The sequence below is a fragment of the Helianthus annuus genome, chromosome 17, assembly GCF_002127325.2.
Source record: "Helianthus annuus cultivar XRQ/B chromosome 17, HanXRQr2.0-SUNRISE, whole genome shotgun sequence".
In the NCBI taxonomy this organism is placed as follows: Eukaryota; Viridiplantae; Streptophyta; class Magnoliopsida; order Asterales; family Asteraceae; genus Helianthus; species Helianthus annuus.
Genome location: NC_035449.2, coordinates 167,946,698 through 167,969,633, shown reverse-complemented (window position 1 = coordinate 167,969,633; position 22,936 = coordinate 167,946,698). Strand labels below are relative to the sequence as shown.

Below are 22,936 nucleotides of genomic sequence, written 5' to 3'. Positions count from 1 at the left end.
TTATAGCCTAAACACACTTAGGCTATTTACATTTAAGTCCCTAGGGTTAGTAACTTGCCAAAACTAGTAATAAACATGAAAACTAATTAAATGAGCTAATAAATATATTTTGTCTAAACAAAATATATTTAATTATCCAAAGCAATAAAACTGTCATATCTCGAACTTCCACGCGCCATATCATTCTCCGATCTTCTCGTGTCTACTTGCCCGTTGACTTTGACTTGTTGGCGTTGACTTTGTTGACTTGATTCGTTGATAACATTAGACTACACGATTTAGACCCAACAAAAACCTACCCTTTCAAAGTCCTCTTGAAAAAGGAGGAGGTTTGGTTACTTGTCAAGCATATGGTAGGAGTAGTTCCATATCGGGACCGAGCGTTTCACTTATACATCTTCGGCCGAGTGTTGAGTGATCACTTGTGAGGTATGTGAATGTATATATAGCTAAATGAAATTATAAAAGATATGTTATGCCCAAAAATATATATTTTCCTTAAAATGTTCTAAATAAATCATGTCGAATAGAATTGTAAATAAAATAAAAACAAAAACAAAAAGAACTTGGATTCCCGACAATTGATCAGAATGTCGCGCTCTGGTCAAAGATAATATTTATATACCCAAATTACCCTTAACAAATAGCTAGTGGTAGTAATGGGTCGAACCACGAAGAGTATGTGGTTTGCGAATGGACTTGGTTGATTTTTAATGTTTGTCAGAATTATGAAGCTTGCTAAGTTATTTTTATGATTTTTATTTGTTGAAAAGATGTTTAAATGAGAATAACAATTGGGTTGGATTAATTAACTAAGAGAAATAAGCAATTGCAAGAAACTTGATTAATAAAACAAGATGGAATAACAAGGTTCACACCCGGTTTCAACAAATGCAAGACCTGGGATTACTACGCGTTTTAATTTGATTTACTCGAATTATTTCAATAACGGGTCAATAATCACAAAGCTTAGGTGCCAATCGCTATCAACGTCATAGACAACAGACCACGATGCACTTCGTTACCTTGGACTAACAAATCCTATCAAAAGACAAGGCATAACTATGTGTATTCGTTTCACAAAGTCAAATTTAATCATTCACTCGAAAATTCGTAAATTCAATACAAACGTAGGACAATTGTCTAAAGATTCAAATGCAATTCAAGTTGTCACAAATCAAACATCAACACATAATAAACCCTAAATCTTACAAAAGTCTACACCGGGGTGAAACCTCCATGGAATTAGCCGTGCATGATCGAAAGGACTTGATCACCGGATGAGGAGAGCTTGAACATCATCATCTTGAAGCCTTGAAGTGGTGGAAATAATGATTAGGGTTTGGAATGATTGATGGTGATGAATGGATGGAAAGGTGAATGATGATTAGGGTTGTGGAAGTGATGATGATGATCGAATCGAATGATTGTCAATATGGATGGATTAGAGGATGAATTGGTGATGTATCTTAGCTCCAAGAGGGTTTCTAACTTCAAAATAGAGTGTAACCCCCGAAAAATAGGTCAAACCCCTTTAAAACTCGTCCAACAACAAGAAAAACAAGAATTTCGCGATAGCAGTATGGGGCGTCGCCGACGCCATTTGGGGCGTCCCCGACGGCCCCTGGATGTTCCAAGTTCGTCCGATGCGCTAATCCACTGCCCACGAACAATTTTTGCCGACGGAGGGTTCTGGAGGGCGTCACCGACGCCCCCCCATGCGTCACCGACGCCTCCTGGTTTTGCTGGTTTCCTGCGAAAACTGTTTTCTTCATAACTTCTTCGTTATAACTCCGTTTTACTCACCGTTTTCGCCCACGTACTCGTAATTCAGCCCTCTATCATGCCATCTTCCAATATCTTCGTTTTAAATCTATTAACATCCCCCAAAACACATCCAATCTTCGTGGTTAACCTAGTTTTGTTCATTTCACATTCCCGGTTGACCCGATTCGCGTCCCGGTGCTCTGTTTAGCTCTCGATTAGCTCCTTAAACTCTTTTAGACATGTAAAACACAAATCCCATTAAAAGTAGGCTATTCAAGATTAAAAGCTATGTAAAAACATCAACTTAAGCATAAAGGATCACCGGTTTCAACCACATATCAACAATCTACAAACAAGACCCGAAAACTTCTTTTCTACCTATTCCATATGGGTGTGTAAGCAATATTAAAGAGTTTTGCTTGAGGACTGATGCGTGTGTAGTGTAATATATTTTTAGATGTATATTTAAGCCCTTTTTACACTTTTAGCCAAGTTTTAAATTTATAAAACACGATATTCACTAACACTAAACACACATATGGGCAAGTGCACCCATCGTGGACGTAGTATAGTGTTGGTAAGATACCGAGGTCGTCCAAGGACACAAGAGCTTTTAATACCGGTTTATCCTCAACGTCTAATCAAATCAAAAAGGTTAGAAAAATGTTTTAAACTAAGAAAAATAAAAACTAACTAAATGCTGAAAAATAAAAATAAAATAAAAACAGATAGACAAGATGAATCACTTGGATCCAACACGTGTATTAGTATAACCTTTGATTATTTTCGCACTTTTGCACTTGTTTAAGAGATTATCTTAGTTATTGTAGTAGGCCCCTCTTTTGAAGGTGACGTTACCCTCAACCCAGTAGTTTGGGTCAGCAAGGATACAATCCTAAAGGGTCGGATTATTGAAAGATAATGAATTAAGTTATTAATGCAAATTATGGTAGGCCCCGCTTTTGGCGGTGACGTTACCCTCGGCTAAGTAGTCTGAGTCAGCAGGGATACAGTCCTAAATAGCCGGGTTATAGTATTAATAGTAGTTAACTTATGAGGGGGTCAAAGAGTTTGGATCCCCGCCATCCAATACCTATGGGCATTGAAGGAGATCCTACTAAATTTGACCCAGGTCCCAAGCAGGACCTCTAAACGCTGAACAAGGGCAAGACCCTTACCAAACCGTTCCCTTAACCCCCGACCAGGTAGCCAACATACCTCCATATAGACCCTGGAGATATGAATGGTGAAAATCTTTTATTTTATATAGACAGTAAAATAATGCCAAGACACCACGGACAAACGATAAGGAAAGATCACCTTCAACATAAGCAACTAGTTATTAAAGTCATTAATACAAAACCAAATAAAAAGTGCAAAAGATTAAAAATAAAAAGTATTATACTAAACACTTGTCTTCACCAAGTGATGTAAGAGACTTAGGCAAACATGGCCTTGATTGTCAAGAACTCTTACGATCAATCTTGGATCCCGAGACGACTCACACACTCTACGATGGACAATGGATGATGGTGGTGGATGATGCTGTTATGGTGGTGGTGGGTGGTGGATGAAGTGTGAGAGAGGTGGTGTGCCAAGGGATGAGAGAGAATGAAGCCAAGCTCCTCTATTTATAGGCTGAACAGAAGGCTGGACACGGCCCCGTGCCCGCCTGACACTCTCTCTCCTCATTAATTGTAATTGCGAATTACAATTAATGCGCCTGCTGTACTTTCACCACGCCCCCGTGCCCGCTGGACACGGCCCCGTGGTGGGCAATGCAAGCTTCTACTGGTTTGTCTTTTCTGCTGCTTCCTGGGCACGCCCCTGTGTTCGCTGGACACGGGGCGTGTTCAGACTCTGTTTCTTCTCTTTTGCCTTGGGAGATGCCGTTGAGGGTCCGGGCAGTCCACTTTTGTTCCTTTTCTTGTATTTATGGTAGAATTAGTAGTCTTTTTGCTTCTTTTGTGATTTTGAGCTCATTTCATCCTGAAAATACAAAAGGAAGACAAAAACACTATTTTTCCAACATTAGTACTTAAAAAGGGTTAGTTTTATGCCTTAATTGATGTGTTTTATATGTTGCATTTTACACACATCAAATACCCCCACACTTGAACTTTTGCTTGTCCTCAAGCAAAACTCTTTAAATGTGGCTTACACTCCCAAATGGAATAGGTAGAAGAGAAGTTTTTTTAGCTTGTCCTAGAGTGTCGGGAATCCAAGGTTTTTATCGGTTTTATTTTTATTTATTTACAATCCTATTCGTTATGATTTATTTTGAACTTTTCATAAGATGAATTACTTATTTGGGCATAGCATGCCTTATTAAAATTCCATTTATATACAAGTTCACATACCTCACGGGAGATCACTCAACACTCGGCCGAAGGTGTATATTTTTAGTGAATCACTCGAGAGCGGCACGGAACTTACGTCTTCCATAGCCTTGCCAAGCAATCAATCCTCCTCCTTTTTAACTTTTTACCTTTGTAAATATTAAGAGGACTTTTTGGGTGAAGGCTTGGGTTTAAAGGTGGGTGGTTGGTTAGTGGTTAGTAAAAAGGGCGAAAATCGTAACAAGCGTCGGTTTTCGTGAAGTACCTTGTTTTTAGTGACTTTTTATTTTGAAGTATTTCTCCAAACAAGCTTTTATAGCTTTTGTTTGTTTTTTACTTCATCATATTTTTTTTTTATCGTCACATAAAAAGGTGAGTTTACGAAAAAGCGAACTTGTTACTAAAAAAAAATAAATAAAAAGGTTTTTGGTGGGTAAAAAGGGTTTTGGGGTAATGAAATGAAAGGTTTAGGCTCAAAGGGGCTATCTAGGGGGATTTTGGGTAGGTAAAAAAAAATGAAAAATAATGGTTTTGAAAGAAAAATGGTTAGTCCTAATGCCTCCATCATTTACTTACTTGGGTTTAAGTTGGTAAGGACCGGGAATGTATCGTCGTGGCAAGTTCTAGATTTGTAAGGACCGAAAGGCTATTCACACAAGAAACGAAAAATGAGCATTTAATCTAAATATGTGTATTTTTGTGCTCAATAAAGGCTCAAAACTCACTTTTGTGGGAATGGGTTTTTAATGTGACCAAGCATATATAATCGAATTTTAAACTAGACTTGTTGTGCCGTTTCATAATTTTCTTATGTTGGTTCCTTTTTTATCACGACGCTATCGGTTGTAAACTTGTAAAAATATAACCTTTTTAGATCTTGTTATTCCCAACTTAAACTAAGACAAGTAAATAAAAAAATGAAAAAGTTTTTGAAAAAATTTGGGGTGTTTAGCGGTTCCAATAGAGTTTTGTGTAAGGCTTGTGTTTAGGATTTTGCAAAATTTCAAGGGTTTTAGCATCCCCCCCCCACACTTAAATTACACATTGTCCTCAATGTGTCCAAAAATAATGTTTTTGGGTTGATTAGAATGTATAAAAGTGGGTTAAAAAGCAAAGATTTATGTTACTGGCATCCTGGACACGGCCCCGTGTTCACCGGGCACGGCCCCGTGGTCAAGTGCCAGTAACAAAAATTACAGAATTGAAACAGAAGCCTGGACACGGGGGCGTGTCCGCTGAACACGGCCCGTGTCCAGTTACCTGAACTGGGTGATTTTCTGCAGGGGCTCAGCACGGGGCCGTGTTGGTTGGGCACGGCCCGTGTTGAGCCTTCTGTGATGGAGATTTTTGTCGGGTTGCTCTGTTCTTTGTGCATGGTTCCATTTTTCTCGTTCCCTTTTTCATCCATTACCACCGTGAGTGTGTTTTATTCTGCAAAAACTAAAAGATTAAACTAAACTAAACTAAGGATAGATCCGCGGAATGCCTCCGTGGTGCGCCACGTTTATAAGGGTCCTTGGCTAGACCCGATTCCCGGTTATATATCTTTTGAGTGGAGTGCCTTGCTTCCCAAGTTACACCGTCGGAGAGCGGCATCCAAGCTTGAATCAATAACCTTCATGTAATTGACTGGGTCGTCGTCCTCTATTTTCTTCCCAACTCCGAACTTCACCTCATCGTCCCCATACCTCAAAGTTAGTGTCCCTTCATTCATGTCTACCACTGCTTGTGCTGTGGCAAGGAAGGGTCTCCCTAGGATAAGGGGGACCTCGGTGTCTTCCTCCATGTCGAGTATGACAAAGTCAACAGGATAAACGAATTTGCTTACCCTTACCAAGACATTCTCGATGACACCTTGTGGGAACTTGACTGATCGATCAGCGAGTTGTATGCTTATTTTTGTAGGGCTCGTGGTTCCCAAGCCAAGCCTTTTGAACATCGATGAGGGCATGAGGTTAATGCTAGCCCCTAAGTCGGCCAAGGCATTGCGAACGGGTGATTCCCCTATTGAGCATGGAATCGTGAAACTCCCGGGATCGATTTTCTTTTGGGGTAGTTTATTGAGTACGAGGGCAGAGCATTCTTCGCCTAAATTAACTAATTGCAAATTTTCAATTTTCTTTTTATGTGTAAGGAAGTCCCTCATAAATTTAGAGTATTTGGGCATTTGGGTTAGGACTTCGATAAAAGGAATATTGACATGCAATTGTTTTAACAGACTTTCGAATTTTGCGAATTGCTCATTGGTCTTTTGACGAATTAACCTACCGGGGTACGGAACTCGAGGAGCCTTGGTAGGCTCTGGTGATGGGGGAGAGTTCTTTTCCTGCAGATGTGTTGGCATTGTTTCTTCCGTTGGTGGAGGTACTTCTGCAGGCCCCACGGTGCGGTTTCGTAGTGTGATGAGGTGAACTTGCGCCTTTGGGTTTGTTTCGGTATTGCTAGGTAATGCGCCTTGCGGTCTCTCGGAAAAGTTTTGTGCTAGTTGATTTATTTGTTTTTCTATGTTTTGAATGCTAGCTTGTTGATTCCTAAAATTAGATTCTATTTGTAGAAATCTTTCCGAGTTTTTCTTATCAGTGTCGGAGACGAGGCGAGATATAGTATCTTCGAGCCTTTCTCGTCCACCTTGTTGTTGAGTGAAATTTTGTGACTCATTTCTTGATTGCTGAAAGTTTGTTCGTTGGGTTTGTTGGTTACTACTATTGCCGGTTTCCCTCCAACCAAGGTTTGGGTGGTTTCGCCATCCTTGGTTGTAAGTTCCCGTTGGAGGACCCGACGGCCTAGGTCTATTATCAATGTAGTTTACCATTTCTTGTTGATCGTCCGTTTCTTTCATGCAACTCCAATTTTCATGTGACCCACCACACCCTTCACAAGCCATAACCGAGACTGTTTTTGTCATTTCTAATTTTTTTATTTTTGAAGAAAGGGCCTCGATTTGGGCTTGTAAAGAGGTGCTTTCGTCGACCTTATGGGCGCCCGGGGCGATAGATTTATTTCCCCGGGGAGTGTGCCATTGAAAATTGGTTTGAGCAATTTCCTCAATCTGATTATATATTTCGTGTGGGCGTCGATTACCTAGAAGTCCCCCGGAGCTAGAATCAAGTGCCTGCCTAGTGTGTGGCAACAATCCATTGTAGAAAGTGGATACTTGCTGCCATATTGCGAGGCCGTGATGGGGACACTTGCGTAATAGCTCCTTGAACCTTTCCCATGTTTCATATAAGGATTCCCCGTCCTCTTGGGAGTATGTATTAATTTCAGCCATTAATTTAGCAGTTTTAGAAGGAGGGAAATACTTATATAGAAACTTTTGGGCTAGTTCATCCCAGGTGTTTACCGATCCAGCTGGGAGGGTGTTGAGCCAAGCTTTCGCTCGGTCTTTTAGTGAGAATGGAAACATACGGAGGCGGATGGCGTCGTTTGATGCTCCATTGATCCGAAAGGTATCACATATTTCTAAGAAATTAGTTATATGTAGATGAGGATCCTCGTCCGCAAGCCCGTGGAAGGTTGCGGAGTTTTGGAGCATTTGTATCAAATGCGGTCGAAGTTCGAAGTTATTGGCTTCGACATTCGGAGCATTGATAGCGGCGCCTAGATTACCTACGGTGGGCCGTAGATAATCCATAAGGGTACGTTGGTCCGCCATTGGGGGTGGATCACCCGAAACCTTCTCTTGGTTTTTGGCTCTTAACCTTTTTCTGAGAAAGCGTTCGGGTTCTTCTAGCGGTTCCTTTATGTCTTTATTGGAACTGGAGCTCATACACTACGTGAGGACGGCGTCGGGTTCCAAGTCCTGCAATAAAAACAGAAAAGAACGTTGGTCAGAAGGTTCACCACGGCCCCGTGTTGAGCGAACACGGCCCCGTGGTCGGAATTACAGTGATTGTTTTTCAGATCCCAGTTACTGGAAGTTGGACACGGCCCCGTGTTGCACCGACACGGCCCCGTGGTCAGCCTTCTGTAACTTGAAAAACAAAAACTGCCAGTAACGTTGCTGAGCACGGCCCGTGTCCGACCAGGCACGGCCCCGTGCTGAGCTCTGCAGAAGCTGAAAATCTAAAAGAAAAATCCTAAAAAATTAAAGAAAAATAAAAATATGATTAGGCCGTTGACTCCTAACTTTCTTAAAATCCTTGTGTCCCCGGCAGCGACGCCAAAAACTTGATGCGTGTGTAGTGTAATATATTTTTAGATGTATATTTAAGCCCTTTTTACACTTTTAGCCAAGTTTTAAATTTATAAAACACGATATTCACTAACACTAAACACACATATGGGCAAGTGCACCCATCGTGGACGTAGTATAGTGTTGGTAAGATACCGAGGTCGTCCAAGGACACAAGAGCTTTTAATACCGGTTTATCCTCAACGTCTAATCAAATCAAAAAGGTTAGAAAAATGTTTTAAACTAAGAAAAATAAAAACTAACTAAATGCTGAAAAATAAAAATAAAATAAAAACAGATAGACAAGATGAATCACTTGGATCCAACACGTGTATTAGTATAACCTTTGATTATTTTCGCACTTTTGCACTTGTTTAAGAGATTATCTTAGTTATTGTAGTAGGCCCCTCTTTTGAAGGTGACGTTACCCTCAACCCAGTAGTTTGAGTCAGCAAGGATACAATCCTAAAGGGTCGGATTATTGAAAGATAATGAATTAAGTTATTAATGCAAATTATGGTAGGCCCCGCTTTTGGCGGTGACGTTACCCTCGGCTAAGTAGTCTGAGTCAGCAGGGATACAGTCCTAAATAGCCGGGTTATAGTATTAATAGTAGTTAACTTATGAGGGGGTCAAAGAGTTTGGATCCCCGCCATCCAATACCTATGGGCATTGAAGGAGATCCTACTAAATTTGACCCAGGTCCCAAGCAGGACCTCTAAACGCTGAACAAGGGCAAGACCCTTACCAAACCGTTCCCTTAACCCCCGACCAGGTAGCCAACATACCTCCATATAGACCGTGGAGATATGAATGGTGAAAATCTTTTATTTTATATAGACAGTAAAATAATGCCAAGACACCACGGACAAACGATAAGGAAAGATCACCTTCAACATAAGCAACTATTTATTAAAGTCATTAATACAAAACCAAATAAAAAGTGCAAAAGATTAAAAATAAAAAGTATTATACTAAACACTTGTCTTCACCAAGTGATGTAAGAGACTTAGGCAAACATGGCCTTGATTGTCAAGAACTCTTACGATCAATCTTGGATCCCGAGACGACTCACACACTCTACGATGGACAATGGATGATGGTGGTGGATGATGGTGTTATGGTGGTGGTGGGTGGTGGATGAAGTGTGAGAGAGGTGGTGTGCCAAGGGATGAGAGAGAATGAAGCCAAGCTCCTCTATTTATAGGCTGAACAGAAGGCTGGACACGGCCCCGTGTCCGCTGGACACGGCCCCGTGCCTGCCTGACACTCTCTCTCCTCATTAATTGTAATTGCGAATTACAATTAATGCGCCTGCTGTACTTTCACCACGCCCCCGTGCCCGCTGGACACGGCCCCGTGGTGGGCAATGGAAGCTTCTACTGGTTTGTCTTTTCTGCTGCTTCCTGGGCACGCCCCCGTGTTCGCTGGACACGGGGCGTGTTCAGACTCTGTTTCTTCTCTTTTGCCTTGGGAGATGCCGTTGAGGGTCCGGGCAGTCCACTTTTGTTCCTTTTCTTGTATTTATGGTAGAATTAGTAGTCTTTTTGCTTCTTTTGTGATTTTGAGCTCATTTCATCCTGAAAATACAAAAGGAAGACAAAAACACTATTTTTCCAACATTAGTACTTAAAAAGGGTTAGTTTTATGCCTTAATTGATGTGTTTTATATGTTGCATTTTACACACATCAAGGACAAGCAAAGATTCAATTGTGGGGGTATTTGATATGCACCAAATGCAACATATAAAGTATATCAAATAGGGTATAAGAACAACCCTTTTAGTACTAATGTTGGAAAAAGGGTGTTTCTTTGTATACTTTTGATTTTCAGTATTAAAAGAGCTTAAATGTACAAAAGGAACAAATTAACGGCAAAAACCAACATAAATACAGAAGAAGGGAAGTTGATACATCATACCGACCCTCCGAGCTTCACCCCAAGACCAAAAACAACAAAACAGAAGCCAAACAAGGGTCGTGCCTGCCGGGCATGGGGCTTCGTTCGTGTCTTTACGGTCTATATAAAGTGCGTTAACTGCCTGGAAGGGGGTTAGAATGGAGGTTTGGGTAAAGTTCTTGCCTCGTTCAGTGTATAGATCCTGCAAGGACTTGGTTCAAGCTTATTAGGACTTCCTTTGAGGCAGATAACATCAAATCGGGGGAAGTAAGAATGGCTTGAATCCCTTATAAATAAACTACTATTAAAACTTTAAACCGGTCTTGCGGGACTCTATCCCTGCTGACTCAAACCAATATGGTTGAGGGTAGCGTTGCCTCCAAAAGAGGGACATGCCACATTTTGCATTAATAACTTACTTAATTATCTTTCAATATCCTGGCCTTACGGGACTGTAACCCTGCTGACTCAGACCAATATGGCTGAGGGTAGTGTTGCCTCCTAAAGAGGGACATGCCACTATAATTAAGATAATCTTTTAAAAAGCCCAAAGTGCAGAAATCATCAAAGGATACATAAATGATGAGTCGGAACCACGTGAAAGAAACTAAATAGATAAAAGAAACAAATAGACAAGATAGAATCACGTGGTTCCGACTCGTCATTTATGTATCCTTTGATGATTTCTGCACTTTGGGGTTTTTAAAAGATTATCTTAATTATAGTGGCATGTCCCTCTTTGGGAGGCAACACTACCCTCAACCATATTGGTCTGAGTCAGCAGGGTTACAGTCCCGCAAGGCCAGGATATTGAAAGATAATTAAGTAAGTTATTAATGCAAAATGTGGCATGTCCCTCTTTTGGAGGCAACGCTCAAAATTTGATTAGATTAGACGTCGACGATATTCCAGTATTTAAAGCTCTTGTGTCCTTGGACGACCTCGGTATCTTTCTATCACTATACCACGCCAACGATGGGTGCACTTGCCCTAGTGTGTTGTAGAGAGTGATAGCGTTATATTGTGTTTTATAAATTTAAAACTTGATAAAAGAGTAAAAAGGGTACTTAAAAATATAGCAAAAATTCGTATACGCTTTCAAACACGTCAAGTGCCATTTAAGGCACGTCCGGGCATCGCAGACAGAGGCTGGGTATAAAAGCCCAGTTGACTTTGGTCAAAATTAGAAGCACGTCTTCTTCTTCTTCTTCCTCTGAACCAGCGACCCAACCACCATCCATTTTTAATTCTACCCTAATTCTCCCGATTTGTTTGAGATTCATCATGTCCAGGTACGTATTACTCATCTTTAACACTTTGTGTTTGCTCTTAAATCTTTGATTTGTCAGTTTTACCACATTTTGAGGTAAAACTCACTTTTTACTAAAACCTATAAATTCAAGTTTTAAACAGTAGCTTTTCAAGATAAAACTTGTATGGAAAGAATTAAGGTATTAGTAACAAGGTAATGAATGGTGAAAATCTACGAAATTTGCAAAAAAAAAAAAAAAAAAAAAAAAAAAAATCGTTGGAAAACTGACATAATTTAACCAACTGGCGTAGTTTGACCGTCGTGCACGACCATGTTTGTCTATAAGCACGAGATATGTTAATAAGATCTTAAACACTAAGTGTTGATAAAAAAAAAATTATGCCCGACCATGCCTACCCAAGAACGGGCATGCAAGTTTTAAACAAAAACAGTTCTGGACAAAACTGTTCTATTCAGAATTTGATTTCAAACCTAATATGGTTTCAACCATGGTTCATTGCTTCGAGTTCACTTCGGCATCTGAATAAGAAAACTGTTTAAAAAATTTTGCAAACTATTTAACAGAACCACATATAATACACAAATTTAAGTGTGGGGTGGGAAAACAAATTTGAAAAACTAATCAATAGCATAAACAAAGGAGCACGATCGTGCACACCCATGCATGCCCGTGCCTGACCTCTCGAAACATTTTTTTCTCTTATAATACAAACTAATTGAGCATGGTCGTGCACACCCATGCACGCCTGTGCCTGACTTCCAAAACCAATTGTTTGCATTTTATTAAAATTGCTAAAAAAATGTTTTCAAATCTTAAACACTTGCTGGTGCACAAGCAGGTACTGCAGACTGCTAGTGCATGACCATGCACACAATGTAGCACACCCATGCTTGTGCGAAAATGGAACAGTAAACGACTGATTGATTTTTCTGTTAATACACTGTTAACAAATTGCAAGATTGGGACACATTCAAGCTGAAGCACGCCCATGCACGCCTATGCATGCTCGTGCTTAGCCTAGAACAAACCATCCATTTTAGGCGGTTGCGGGTTTCAACAACACATTCAGCACAGTGACTTGACCAGGGGAGTACCAGTTTCTTTACTTGTACACTTGCACGTTACATTACATGAACGGGTGCATTTGACACTTGCTTTGTTGTCTCATCAACCTCGCCATTTTTATTACAATTTTTCAAAAAAAAAAAATCAAAACCATTTTCAAACATACTTTTCAAAAGATTAGAAGTCCGAATGATAGAACACGTGCAATCTGGAAGGGTGAGTGCCCGTACGTCGAGTTTTCTTTCTAGGCTAGAGTGTTTGTACAAAACTACATAATCAGACCCGTCACTCTTACCTGGGAACTCTTGGCATGAACGCTTACTTATAGGCTAAAGCATGTCTTCATCAAATATCATAGGACCAATAGTCTTCCAAAAATTAATAAAGTTTTCAAACCATCTAAGTTCAATAAAAATAATCAAAAAGTAGGATAATGAGGGTCACGGCATGTAGAAAAAATAAAAATGTGCTCATTTAATAAAATAAATTATATTAATTAAGAAAGATTGATCCCAATGCCCTATATAAGGATGGTCATGATACTAATAAATGGTTGAGTAAGAAAAGCGTATCATTGGACGATACTTGGTTCTTCCCTAAAGCTATACTACATGTGATGAGTTCTCTACCCTTATTTAGTTTAAGTAAAAAAACCATTTTTATAAATTTAAAACTACATAATCATGTTAATCATGTTTTGAACTTGTCAAGTCAATGCACTTAAGTGTGCTCATTATTATTATTATTAAATTAATATATCTTCACACAACAACACACGCACACCGAAGTCCACCTAGACATGGGCATTAGCCCATAGTGGGCAATCTAAGTATCTTAGTTGAAATAGTAAACCTACAAAAACTTGGGAGATACCAAAGGAGGTGCAAGGTAAGCAACATACCTTAGAAAGATTTTGGAGGTGTTTCAGCCCGAACCATAAATGAACAAAGCTCAACGTTAGCAAACTATCTTCACATGCATCAAGATACGGTTCACTAACCATATCACGACAATCAGATTCGATATTCGAATATCGAAAATCAAAATCTATGAATACACAAACTCTTTCAATAATAGAGTTATTCGGCCTATGAACCAGTCAAATAGTTGTAACAAACCAATACTCAATATAAATTTATTCAATCTAACTTATAATAAAAGACTCCAAATAATGACACATGACATTCTCTCCTTCAACTTCATAGATTTTATTTATATTTATTTAATAAATTTCTTTTAATATTAATATTAATTAATAACCAATATATAAATATCACTTATTTTATCTTTATCTTTATTTAAAATTAATAAATAACATCAATTTTGTAATTTAGACCCTTTATTTTTTTACTTTTAACACAAAGTTTTTCATCTTTTGCAATTTAATCCCAACTTTTTTTTATTTTCAGTTTGGTCCACCATACTTTTTATCTTTCCAAAGTTTTTCGTTTCGTTCTAAAAATTTTGTGAGTTAACGCAACGCAACGCAACGTGATTGTGGGGTTAAAATTTTTTTCGTATATTTTTTTTCCTGTTTGACTGGCCCGTCGCGTCAAATCTATTTTTCTGCGTTTGACAAGTTCGTCCAACACGCGGGTCCTGGATGGACTTAGTTATTTTTTTTCTATGTTTTACGTTTCAGTTTAATTTCTCAGCAACGAGCGTGCGTGATTCAAAGATGTTACGTCTGCTTTTCATCCGGCGTTATTTTTTCCCGTTTTATTTATTTTGTTTTTATGAGATTTTCCGATGTTGGTGGTCGCTGACAATGATATAGTATTGCAGCTATTTAACATAGTTTTATGACAACCGCTGCAACGCAGGAGCTTAATACTAGTAACTTAATAAAGCTAATATCATCTATAACAAAGTAAGGGGCTGGTTGGTAGCCTCTTAATGACCATTCAGATGTTACCTCTTAATGGTTTAAAACCTCTGAATGAATAACAGGTAATCTCAAGTTTGAAGGGTTAAGAGGTAACATCTGAATGGTAAATAATCACATGTCACATTCTTCTACCTTTTCATTGGTAAAATTCCTAATGATTCCATTAAAAGGTAGCCTCTTAATGACCATTCAGAGACTACCAAACAGCCCCTAACTGACTTTCTTATATGAGTAATTTCTTAAATTTAATCTAAAATTCTTCACAAATTGAATCATCATGTAGCTTTCAATATGAATAATTCAAAATTAATCTAAAATTCTTCACAAATTGAATCATGACATGATGTAGCTTTCAAGAGGGTCAAAGTTGGACATCCTACAAATATGAGGGATTTGAAAACTAGAATCGACACCGTAGTAAAATACACGCGCCACCATCGCGCGTGCGCGGGCCCTCTCTATTATACACCACTACAGTCAGCCCACAATCTCTTAATCTCATCCGTTGATCCATCAAGTCCACGTCATCTTCACAAAACCTCAGCCCTCCGATCCTCTCCACTCCGTCGAACCACCCTTGGTGCATTCACTCCTGTATCGGTGATCCTTCATGAAGTTTTAGAGTGAGAGTAGAGAGAGAAACATATAAGCGAAGAATCCAATGGCTGAAACAGGATTCGAACTTCGTGCAAACGGTACCGTTTCGTAACTCTTAATGTGTTGTTATGCTTTGTTCGTGTTTAATAATTGATTAATAGTTGATGCTGTATTAATCGGTACATGTTTTTACAATTGAAGCAGATTGAGTTAGGGTTTATCGGTTTCGTGTACGGATTCGAGCAAGTTTATTGTTCGTAGTGTTCTCGAGGTTACAAATTGAACGATAAATGAAGCTGTGTTAATCGGTACATGTGTGTGCAATTGAAGCAGGTTAAGTTAGGGCTTTTCGGTTTCATGTACGGATTCGAGCAAGTTTATTGTTCATAAGTGTTCTAGAGGTTAAGAACTGAACAATAATTGAAGTTGTGTTGATTAGTACATGTGGAGTTAGGGTTTTTCCGTTTCGTTTATGGATTCGAGCAAGCTTATAGTTCGTAAGTGTTCTAGAGGTTAAGAATTGAACGATAAATGAAGCGGTGTTAACAGTTACATGTGTGTACAATCGAAGCAGGATGAGTTAGGGTTTTACGGTTTTGTGTATGGATTCGAGCAAGTTTGTAGTCGTAAGTGTTCTAGAGTTGAACGATAATTGAAGCTGTGTCAACCGGTGCATGTGTGTACAATCGAAGCAGAATGAGTTAGGGTTTATAGTCGTAAGCGTTCTAGAGGTTAAGAATTGAACAGTTATATAGTCAAAACGTAGCTTCTGAAGACGCAAACGTGAACGAGGTAGTAGTGATGGCTTCTAGGGTTCCTCCTGGAAATGGAGGGGGGAAGTTTGGGTTTCGAAGACAGGAGAATCGAATTACTATTCAGTTAACATCGAGGTCAAAGCAAGAGATGAAGGAGATCAAAAGGAAGCTTGTGAGTGAGCTTGAGCTGGTTAGAAGATTGGTGTCGAAGATAGAGGAAACAGGATCAAAGCCTTTACATCAGTTGAGTATATCTGTTTTGGAGAACAGTCAGGGTGCAAGTGAGAATGTCGAGAAAGATAACCGAACTCCAAAATCAAACCAGTTTTACAGAAAACCGGATGTTCTTCCTGTTAAGGATAGAGTTCCCGCTGCCGAGAGCTACAAGAAAGCAAAATCCGGTGCCAAGAGGCAAGATACTGTTGATGCGAAGTTTTCTAATAAAGTGTTCAAGAGTTGTGGTACTTTGCTTGAGAAGTTAATGAAGCATAAACATGGTTGGGTGTTTAATACGCCGGTTGATCCGTTAGCTCTTGGTTTGCATGATTACTTCGACATCATTAAGCATCCGATGGATTTAGGTACGGTGAAATCTCGTCTTGAGAAAAACTGGTATAATTCTCCGATGGAGTTTGCTGAGGATGTAAGACTAACGTTTCAAAACGCTTTGACGTATAATCTGAAAGGGCAAGATGTTCATGCTATGGCAGAGCTTCTATTAAAGTTATTTGAAGAAAAATGGAAACCTATAGAAGCGGACTATATAAAGGAAACAAAGCGTGCGGTAAATAACGAAGTTGGTTTACCAACTCCAACATCAAGACCGACACCTCCTCAGTTATTACCGGTATCCAGTAGGGTGGAAGCACCTGTTCCTGCCATTGATCCTAAACTGCAGCGTCCGGTTGTTTCGAGCACGGGTAGAACTCCTTCGTTAAAGAAGCCAAAAGCTAAAGATCCAAATAAACGGGAAATGACTTATGAGGAGAAGCAGAAACTTAGCATAAATTTGCAGAATTTACCGTCTGAAAAGCTGGATAACGTTGTCAAGATTATCAAGAAAAGGAATCCGTCGTTATCCCAAAAAGACGATGAAATTGAGGTGGATATCGACACGTTTGATACTGAAACTCTGTGGGAGCTTGACCGATTCGTCACCTACTACAAAAAAGAAGTAAACAAGAACAAAAGGAAAGCTGAAACTGAATTCACTAATCTAGAAACAATTGACATTGAACCGAACGTCCAAGACAATGTGAGTATATACCCGTTTACCCGCACCCTTTAATTTTGTTAAATTTGGGTAACAAAATATGTTGAATTATGCGTTGTCAGATTCAGAACCTAGCACTCGTTGTGGTCGATGCTCCCAAAGAAGCTGAAATGGGTGAGAAACCGAAACCAAAACCAGAATCAAATTCATAATTTGATTCTAAAAGAATTGAACTCTTATGGTTATCATACTCTGTATGCAGATGAAAGAATCGCTTCGGCTAATTCTCCGATTCAGATCAAGAAACCGATGGAAGAACAGGTTGCTCATGGAGATAAGTCAAGCAGCTCTAGCAGTTCTAGTAGCGTATCTGGATCTTCTTCTAGTGGTATTAAAAACATTTACTTTTTCTGGATTTTACCCAAAATAGTTTACGCACTTGATGTGATTTACTTCAGATCAAGCGGCATCACTAATCTTATTATTGATCTTAATTGTTGTGATTTGATTGCAGATTCTGATAGCGACAGTTCGTCTGGAGCGCGATCTGATGCAGCTCATTCTTCTAAAGCATGATTACAGAAGGTATATACAATAATAAGTAAATTTCTTAATTGGAAGCTTATGATTTTTTAGAATTCTTATGGTTTGATTCTGAACTGCATTCTATAAATTTGGTATGTATCGTTTGAATGTATTATTCACTTACCCGTATAGCACAGACGGCTGTTCATAGTTGGCCAAACATGATGTATGATGCGGCGGTTCTTGATAAGTAATCACGTCACGTGTACGGTTATCTAAATTATACACAATCTTTTGCATATCCTAATGGAGTTTATATTTATGAATTCATCATTGCTGCTCTGCTGTAATAAAATGATTCTCAATTCATTGGTGGAACATTATGGGAATATTACTCTTATTTATGGTGATTCCTTTCATGTTAAAGGTTCCTTTTTTGTTTAGCAGTTTTCTGAAACTGTACCAGATATGAATTGAGTAGTAATGTTTTTTCTTCCTTTTTTGTACCAACTTTTCTCCAGGACATGAAGTTGGCAAATCCAGGGCAAACGTACAACTTTTAATGCATAAGGTGCCGCTTTCCATTGCAGTATTGCTTCTAATTTAGTGATTCTAGCTCTAGTGAAAGGATATGTTGTTTGTTTCGTTTGTAACTGTTTAAACTTATTTTAGCAAAGGTAGCGTGGAATCATGTATGTAACCGTATGTAATCAACTCCGCATATCGTATGGTCTTAGATTTAATTCTAGTTTGTTTCAGGTTTTTTCGACTACACCATTTATCTCATAAATTTGTAATTATGATAACATGTATGTGATATGGTTATCATGATCCGTACGGGTTAATGACCCGACCCGTATGGAGGATCACAACAAAGGGATAATTAGATGTTGTAGGCTGAGACCGCTGAGTCACCAGTGTTCATTTTCTAGTACATAACGACCGCCTTTAATCTTGGTTTCTTCCAAATGTAAACATTAATAGTACAGTTTCATTTGACAATTCAATAGCTTTGTTTTGTATTTGGTTGTCTTTGTTGCTAAAAACATGCACAACCAAACATGAATCCTCTAAATAATAACCTAGCTTTTATGTTTCCAAGAAATAATATTGCATGTTCATCTTATCATGGTTTACAAAGTTGGCTGATTATGAAGAAGAGTACAAATCCATGAAAACAATATGTATACCTTTTTCTTGATTTTATAGTAACCGATTTTACTCTGGTTTGATACAAAACCGTTAGCGTTATAATTGCACAACCATAGATAGGAGTTAGGACCTATAAGACCACTCCCGTCGGTGGCAGAACCTTCACTGCTTAGTTGAGGTAGGTAAGTATAGAGTTTCCATTTTATGCGCGCTACAACTAAGGTTCGACGCAATTATTCCTGAAATAACATAGTTTCTATAAAAAAAAATTATGACGAAGTTAGGTGGCAAGGTGGGCCCCCTTAACCCTTGGTTCCGCCGATGACTCCCATCGTCCTACTTTAGTTTTTTTAACATATTCAAACGTATACAATGATATATACAAGAAGGTAGATACAACTATTATGTGACTCGTAAATGTATATAGTGCTTTTCTACCGGTCCACATTGTATGCTCGTTTTTTTGTCTCTCAACCTCTCTCACACACACATTTATGGAGATGATGAGTCTGAACAAGTGGATTGCAAGCTCTTGTGGTGTGGCTATAGTGGTGCTTGTGGCCTGGACCGTTTTGAAGTGGGTGTGGGTGCAACCAAGGAGGCTAGAGAGGCACCTAAGGCTCCAAGGGATCAATGGAACCTCCTACAAGTTATTGTTTGGGGATTCAAAAAAGATGGGACAAATGGCCAAAGAAGCCAACCAAAACCCCATCAGTATACATGATGACATTGTTCCAAGACTCATGCCCTTTGTTTATCAGGCAACCAAAACCTATGGTATTAGTTTTTTCCTCCCAAAATCAAATCCTTAACAGTTTTGAGTATTCGATTAAGTAGTCCTTAACATGACATGACTTGACATGTAGTCAAAGGAGTTCAGATCATATTAATGGCATTGTTAAAAACATGACACGTTTGACTAACCATGTTAAATGTGTCATGTCGTTTCATTCTTGTAAACCTGTTGTGTCATGTAACCCGCTTACTAAACATGCATGCGTTAGTGCTTAAGGAAATGACACATTTAGCTAAATATGTCATGTCAAGCATGACCCACAGCTAAATGTGTCATGTCAAGCATGACCCATAACGCAAACACGGTAAGTTTTCCACTCTATTAATGAGTCAATAATTTCTCAAGGATTGACTTCATACGCAGGTAATATGTTCTTTACGTGGTTTGGGCCAACGCCAGTGGTTCATGTTCTTGATCCTGGTCTTGCCAAAGATGTATTGTCTAGATTCAATGATTTCCAAAAGCTTAGGACAACTAATCCCTATGTCAAGATATTATTTCAAGGATTAATCGATTACGAAGGTGATAAATGGTTCAAACACCGAAAGATCATCAATCCCGCATTCCTTGCTCACAAGTTTAAGGTTTGGTAATCCCGTTTTTTGCGCATATAGCACATCCGAGATGTTTATGTTTTTGGAAAAGTCTAGGAAAATCACTAACACGACACGAAATAAACAAGTTTTAAATTTCCATATCTAAACCATTTTTACTAAACTGATCAACCTCTCAACCGAACTTGTTTACAACCCGTTCCAATCATTACAATCTGTCAACCTGTTTATGATTAGTTTAACCCGTTTACAACTTAATCACAAGCTATTTACAACCCACCAACCTGTTTGAATTGTTTAGAAAACCGGATTAAAAGGGTTGTGTTCACTGTTCAGGTTGCACCATTTCAAGTGTATCTGGTTAGGATTGGTGTCTTTTACACAAATAAATATGTCTGGGTCGTGTTCGGGTTCATCAATCCATTGAGCTGATGCTTCTAAATTACATGAATGATCGATGTTCATTATGCAGTACATGGCTCCTGCTATCCATTTAAGTTGTACTGAGATGATCAACAAATGGCGAATGTTGTTAGGGCGCGAGCACTCATACGAGCTCGACGTTTTTCCATACCTTCAAACATTGACAAGCGACGTTGTCTCACGCACGCCATTTGGTAGTAATTATGAAGAAGGGAGAAGGATATTTGAACTTCAGAAAGAAGTAGTTCCTTTAATATTAGAAATCACACGACATTCGGTATATATCCCTGGATCATGGTAAATACGTCTTGAACTACTTGAGATCGACTTATGAAATGTCATCATGTTCATGGAACCATTCATTGTGCTAATTAACTGGAAAATGCCTCTTCTACAAAAATTAACGATCTGCGACCTCATAACGGTACACTAAAGGTCATTTGTGACCGAAAATTTTCAGTCGCAAAAATCTTTATAGTTAATCTGTTTTGTGAAGGGTTTTACAAGCGAAAATTATTTTGTGACATATATTAGTGATAGAAAAAACCATTTTTTATATCAGCGACTCATACATTTTGTGACTGATTCGTGACGGATATAAATCCCTCGCAAAATTAGCGACTGATATCCCAAGAATGGGGTTAAAAGGTACAATTTTATTTATTTCTTATTTTACATGATTTGCGATGATTTTAAATCAGTCGCAAAGTTAGCGACAGATTATGACAAGTTGAAATTAAGTTAGTTCTAGTTTGGATTTTTACACGATTTGCGACCAATATCAGATGTGAAATTTGGGGCGCATCCGCATGTCTAACTTGATCGGTCGCTAATTTAATAACCAGTTATTATTGTCGCAAATCGGTCACTAATTTCACGATAGGTTTATTTATCGCAAACATCCGTCACGAAAACCTATTGTGTTGTTGTGCAAATACATATAATCCATCAATTTCCTTGTAGTAAGTTCATGCTTGTGTTTCTTCATCTAGGTTTTTGCCAACTAAAAAGAACTTAAGGATAAAGAAGATTGACAAACATGTGAAGGGTTCAATAAGAGCTATTATCAATAAAAGATTAAATGCAATGGAAAGTGGTCAACCTAGTCAAGATGACTTATTGGGCATATTATTGGAGTCGAACCAAAAAGAAGTCCAACAAATGAGTATTGAAGATGTTATAGAAGAATGCAAACTCTTTTACTTTGCAGGCCAAGAAACCACCTCTAATTTGCTTGTATGGTCAATGATCTTGCTAAGCCAACACCAATGTTGGCAAGAACAAGCTAGAGATGAAGTTTTTCGTGTATTTGGACAGGATAAACCAGATATCGATGGACTAAGTCGCTTAAAAACTGTAAGTCATGCAGTTCATGAAGTTGTAAAGATATATCCTACAGTTTATTTAATTTGTTTTTCCTTGATTGGTATAGGTTACTATGATTTTGCATGAAGTTTTAAGGATATATCCTGCAGTTCAATCATTATACCGATTGACTAACGAAGAAACTAAGTTGGGCAAGACGAGTTTACCATCAAGGACAGCAGTCATAGTGCCTGTGCTATTGTTGCACCATGACCATGAGACATGGGGTGACGATGTCAATGAGTTCAAGCCCGAGAGGTTCTCTGAGGGCGTTTTGAAGGCGACAAAGGGGCACATGTCGTATTTCCCATTTGGTTGGGGACCTCGTATATGTATCGGCCAAAATTTTGCGATGATGGAAGCTAAAATCGCGTTGGCTATGATTCTGCAACACTTCTCATTTGTGCTTTCACCGTCCTATGTACATGCTCCTCAGTCGATTATCACTCTTCAACCTCAGTTTGGAGCTCACCTAATTATTAAACGGGTTGATCCTTAAATGTTCGTCATGAAAACCTATGATCGGGTGTAAGTTTCTGGTTTTGAGTTCGAGCTTTAGTTCGAACTCGACAAATATGCATTTGCGTTTGAATAGTTTTCTTTCAATAAAAATCTGGTCATAATGTATGTTATATAAAGATTAATTTTTATTTTCTAATATTAGTGTAAAAATTTAAAATGTTGTTTGAGTTACAAAAGAGAATTATTTAGTTATTGGTAAGAAAAGCCTTCATCCTATACTTGTGTATCTGATTTGGATTTAACTGTTTTCTACCCATTATAGCTCATTACAACCTAATAAGACTTGTTACAACCCAACTTAACCCATAAGCTCACCTATGAAGGCCTCTCATATCCAATCAATAGCAATCATGATTCGTAAGACACAATACGACCCATTCGTAAGACACAATCGTAATCCTGCAGGCGGCGCAACGGAAGACCGTAGTCTAATGAGCGGCGGCGGCACGGCGGCAAGGGGCGACTTGACGGAGATGCGAAATCAACAAGACGAGCCGTAGCATCATCTGTGTGGTAAGAGACCGTAAGAAGACCGGTGAATCTAGAACCGAAGACGAAGCTTTATTTGAACGCAAAACGGGAAAAAACGGAAACGAACAGAGACCGGACAGGGCGACAGTGGCAGCA

At 38.8% G+C, this 22,936-nt stretch overlaps 2 protein-coding genes and 1 non-coding gene across 3 annotated transcripts; all 3 read left to right on the top strand.

The window, feature by feature from the left end:
• Positions 1–7,276: 7,276 nt before the first annotated feature.
• On the top strand, positions 7,277–7,383 carry LOC118489549. Its single transcript, XR_004887570.1, has one exon. It is a non-coding gene; the product is annotated as a small nucleolar RNA R71 (small nucleolar RNA).
• Positions 7,384–14,890: 7,507 nt separating this feature from the next.
• On the top strand, positions 14,891–18,269 carry LOC110922922 (transcription factor GTE4). The gene is made up of 6 exons (XM_022167112.2): positions 14,891–15,102; positions 15,209–17,014; positions 17,095–17,146; positions 17,235–17,360; positions 17,487–17,557; positions 18,019–18,269. The coding sequence occupies exons 2-5, from the start codon at positions 15,806–15,808 to the stop codon at positions 17,546–17,548; spliced, it is 1,449 nt and encodes a 482-aa protein (XP_022022804.1). The 5' UTR covers positions 14,891–15,102; positions 15,209–15,805; the 3' UTR covers positions 17,549–17,557; positions 18,019–18,269.
• Positions 18,270–19,097: 828 nt separating this feature from the next.
• LOC110922920 (cytochrome P450 CYP72A219) lies at positions 19,098–22,431 on the top strand. Its single transcript, XM_022167111.2, has 5 exons — positions 19,098–19,426; positions 19,809–20,029; positions 20,472–20,719; positions 21,415–21,778; positions 21,855–22,431. The coding sequence occupies exons 1-5, from the start codon at positions 19,144–19,146 to the stop codon at positions 22,284–22,286; spliced, it is 1,548 nt and encodes a 515-aa protein (XP_022022803.1). The 5' UTR covers positions 19,098–19,143; the 3' UTR covers positions 22,287–22,431.
• Positions 22,432–22,936: the final 505 nt, after the last annotated feature.